Source organism: Acanthisitta chloris, unplaced genomic scaffold (assembly GCF_000695815.1).
Source record: "Acanthisitta chloris isolate BGI_N310 unplaced genomic scaffold, ASM69581v1 scaffold45187, whole genome shotgun sequence".
Lineage (NCBI taxonomy): Eukaryota > Metazoa > Chordata > Aves > Passeriformes > Acanthisittidae > Acanthisitta > Acanthisitta chloris.
Genome location: NW_008682879.1, coordinates 1,315 through 5,744, shown reverse-complemented (window position 1 = coordinate 5,744; position 4,430 = coordinate 1,315). Strand labels below are relative to the sequence as shown.

The following is a 4,430-nucleotide window of genomic DNA, read 5'->3' as shown; positions in this document are numbered from 1 at the left end:
GCTGGACAGCCAAAACAGGCAGGCAGGCAATGGCATGAAATGATCTATGAAAAACTGACCAAAACATCTACCTGCCAATTCACAAGATGTGACACTTCCAAGCACTTTAGAGACACAAAACTTACTGATATAATTTAAAAATCATGGTGAGTTTTGTCCTAACCAGTTACCACTTTGGACAGTGATAAGATAGGTATTTCAAACATTACACTTTTCCCCCCCACAATGCTATGCAAAGCCAACCACTTCTCTTGACACTTTGGATTTCTTGCACTGCCCCCCAAAATGAGAGTTATATCAAATTAATTAACTACCCATCTTTCTCCTCTTTTTTCCGTTCCCAATCATTATGGAGAAAGACTTGTAGTATTTCCCTTCCTACTGTCCTTCAAGGAATTTCTACAGAGCTACATTTCTCTTTCCTTTTCACAATGTGACACAATATAAATCAATTTGGGTTGGAGAAAGAGAATCAGATTTCGATTATGTGAGAAACTGATATCTGCATAGTTGATAGGCTTCACAGATTTTCCCAAAAGCATTGAGATAATCAACTCTCTGGCTAAAAATCTGGAAAACAGGGAGCCACAATGTCTGTAATAACGCTGACAACATACCAGCTAGGAAAACTTAAATGCATCTTACCATCCTAACTTGAGACTGAACTGAGAAAACAAACATTCTAAATTAATATTTGAAGTAATTGATTGGATTATTTTCATAAAGTTGGGGTTTGGTGTTGCATGCTATTACCTTGCACCATTTAAAAAAAATTACAAAATAAGACAGTCAGTAAAAATTCAGCACTACATAGAACACTCATTTCGCAGGGCAGAGTATTTTCTGAATACTTACACTGTAATATTTTCTGAGATAGCGTCTAATATCCAGCAGTAACTTGTTGTTCATTTGAACCACAGAGTTGAAAGGAGGCTCTTCACATTCAGTCTTACTGCACCTTTGCAGGCTGGGTTCAATAAATCGCCCCTGAAAGCAGAAGTGTAAAAACAGCACATATCATTACAACAGATGATGGTGGCAAAAGTTAGCACAGGAGTTTAGATATATATGTATTTTTAAAAGTAATAGTCTTAAAAGGCCTATAATATCTAAGTCTTCTTTCTTCCCATCACAGCTGGCCACACCCATATGAAGATACCTGTGACCCACAGTTTTCCCATTTTCTTAATGAACAGTCTTTTGGAGAGCATGATTCTTCACTTGCCACAACGTTAATAATTCAAAAAAAGATGTTGTGGACAAATCATGCTCAAACAACACAGGTTTGCTGTTTTATCAGGGACATCAAAGTTCTGCCTCATTCCACTGATCAGAACATTTAAATCAAACTTATAGGTACTAATTGTGAAATTACCAACGAGGCTGTAGAGCCAAATCTCATTAAACAAGAATCACATGATCATCTTTTATTTCCTCCAGGTTCAAAGAATAGCTCTTACAGTTTTGCCCCAACCCATTCCCTTACTTTCAAGACCAAATTGCTGTGTAAACAGCTGAAATTAAGTTAGTTGAATTCTCATTAATACAGGAACAATCTGGTAGGCTGGACAGTTATACAACTTTTAGAAAACTTTCTTTCAAGGTAAGACTTAGCTGTTGTGAGACATCTTGGCTAAATCCCCACCCACAGCACTAAGTTGGAATTCTAGGTGGAATACATTTTTCCCAGGAAAAACATAGGGGGTTTTAGTTTGGTTTCAGAATTTTTGTTGTTTGGTGGTGGGGATATTTTAATTTTTTAAGAGTTTGACATCCACTTCTCTCCAGTTAGCCCATCTGCAAGTTGTCAAGCCTACATGCAATTAACTGTCTTATTTACAGCTGCAATGAACAAAAGTCAAGGATTCACAAAGTATCACTCGATTTGTATGTCCTTTCCTCTTACTTGCTTCCAAAGACTGCTCTATTTTGATTCAAAAAAATGAAAAACATCTGCTGTTTGTCCAAATTAACTTAAAATAATTACTTTTAATTTAGATAAAAGATTTACTTGCTTTCAGTTTCAAGGTTTTCACTACTCTGAAGCTCACTAATTTGCCAGTGACTAATGCATACATAACATCGCTGCAGAGTTAAATACTTGGCCCTCTTTCAAGTTGTGATCCAAGGTCAGAGATACATTTTTGGCAGAACTTCTCAACAAGAATGTACCCCTGACTTTTTATGTTCAATTCACAAAGACAGAAGATAACACAGAAAAACCTTACTGCCAAGAAGGGAGGTGGGATGCAGCAAGATAAATACAAGGTTAAAGAACACTTTGTTCCAATTAATATGATTTAGGATAAGAAATTGCCATTGCTCTAAGAAAGTTATATTAAATAGAGAACTGGAAGTTACTAAGGTGTTACGATAAGGATTCTTCAACAAAGTTACAGCAACAATCATTCAGGACTGTGGGCAAACAGATTAATGAAGCCAGATAATCTCACATGTTCCGCTAGACAACACAGCTGAAATGCAAAAATGGGGAAAATATTTCAGCACTATCCTATCAGCAAATTTCTGTTCCAAAGCTATAAATAGTGGGACTGAAACAATATGGTATCTTCTCCTGCATCATATGAATCCCATCTGAACAGCCGTTCTCTCTACAAATATTTTTCTCCCTCACCGATGAGCAGAAATGAAACAAAAAACCAACTAACCGAACCATCAAAGACATTGTCATAAATATTTTCTGTTCCACATTTGAGGCAGCAAAACTTGAATCTTTCGCAATCCCTATACTTCTCCTCATCAGTGAGCTGAGCTGGGCCACCAACCAAGGCATCATTCTCCTCATCTTTATGGTAACAGTGATGGACTCTGAATTGGGAGGGATCCAGTCCTATTAATAAGAAACAAAAATTTCAAAAGACTAAGAGGTCAACCATGCAAGCAGCTTATTTTTCATATGCTTGGTGAAGCAGATTCAAAAGAAAGTTACAAAATGTAAATTCAGAAGCTGAAAATCTCTCCTTAGCAAAACTTCCTCTATAAAACAGATTCCACAATTTTTAACCATGAATAAAGGTTCACAAAACATGAAGAAATCTTACTTATCTCCTTACGCAAGATTGCTTTATAAATAAAACAAGCACACTGCATTATCAGGGGAGTATGCACGGGAACATTTTGTTTCTGAGGAAACCACTCCTAACGGATAGCTTTATTGTTATTTTCTTAAGTTACATAGAAAATATTTCTATAAAAATGTGCATGGTTATTAAGCAAGAGTCTTTAAATCAAAATGGCACCATTAAAACCAAAAACAGAGGATAAAAACCCCATTAAAGAAACGCGGGTGCACTGCTATTACCAACTCCTTCAAGTCCGTATACAACTGCCAACTCTGATTTCAATGCAGTGGTCGATTTCATTTTGGCTCAGTGGTTAACAGCATGTAGGTTTCAATCTAATGCAGTGGTTAAAATTCAGCAGCAGCATTTAAAACGGCAGCGCTGGAGACAAAATGCTTTATTTTTGATTGCCAGAACTCAAGATTTTAAACAAATAAATACACAAAAGCGATCCTAAAAATACTGATTCAACCACAAATAAGTAAATAAGCAAGTAAGCACGAAGTTCACTGCCCTAGCAATAAGACTGCCAAAGTAAACTTAATAAAAATCCACGGGTTTTGTCACCCTTTGTCATGTGCAACCTTTTAAAAGTCCATGCATCTCATTTACAGTTTTTTTTGTTAACTCTGGCAAATAGCACATGTTAGGAAAAAAAAAAAAAATAATCGAATGAGCATGTCGAAGCAACATGCAGAAAACTAGAGCTTACTTTATTACTAAGAAAAGATCAGAGAAGCACTTTAAAAAATATTTTTAACAGTCAAAAAGTAAGCCAGTAGCAGATTTCCATGGATTAACCCACATCTTGTACAACTTCCAGTAAAAAATGTAATAATTCCAACAGAAAGTGCAAGAAAGACTACAAACAGAAAGTGAAGCTTAACCTTACTACACTGTACTGTGAGACTTAATGTTTGGGAATAACACTCAAACTACACAAATATTACTGCACTCATAAAATAGTTATGTTACACATGCAGATACAGATTATCTTTACATAAAAGAACTGGTAAGTCTGACTTCACCATTGCTATTCTGAATTTCTATTTTGAAGTCATGAAACAAATTCAAGGACAAGGAAAAAATAAGTTTATTTGGTTCTTGACAGAATAGGGATTTCATCAAAATTTAATCAATCTTCCCAATTTCAATTTTACCAAAAGAAAAAACTGTCAGTGCATAAGGGTAACAATTCACCTGCAAGAGGTTCTTAAACTTCTAATACAGTTCTGTACTATTGATTAAAAGAAAGAGCAAACAAAGCAGGAAACACTAATAGCTTATTTTACACTCTAATACAAATGGTACTCCAAAAAAAGGCTGTGGCATTTTGGTTTTATGAGT

General features: G+C 35.6%; 1 protein-coding gene across 1 annotated transcript; it reads right to left on the bottom strand.

The window, feature by feature from the left end:
- Positions 1–855: 855 nt before the first annotated feature.
- LOC103806003 (DNA polymerase alpha catalytic subunit-like) lies at positions 856–3,383 on the bottom strand (the record flags this gene model as incomplete). Its single annotated transcript, XM_009078672.1, has 3 exons — positions 3,323–3,383; positions 2,670–2,851; positions 856–987 (listed from the first exon to the last, which is right to left on the bottom strand). Coding segments are annotated over exons 1-3 (375 nt in total), but the record flags the coding sequence as incomplete, so codon positions are not given.
- Between the last annotated feature and the right edge of the window lie 1,047 nt (positions 3,384–4,430).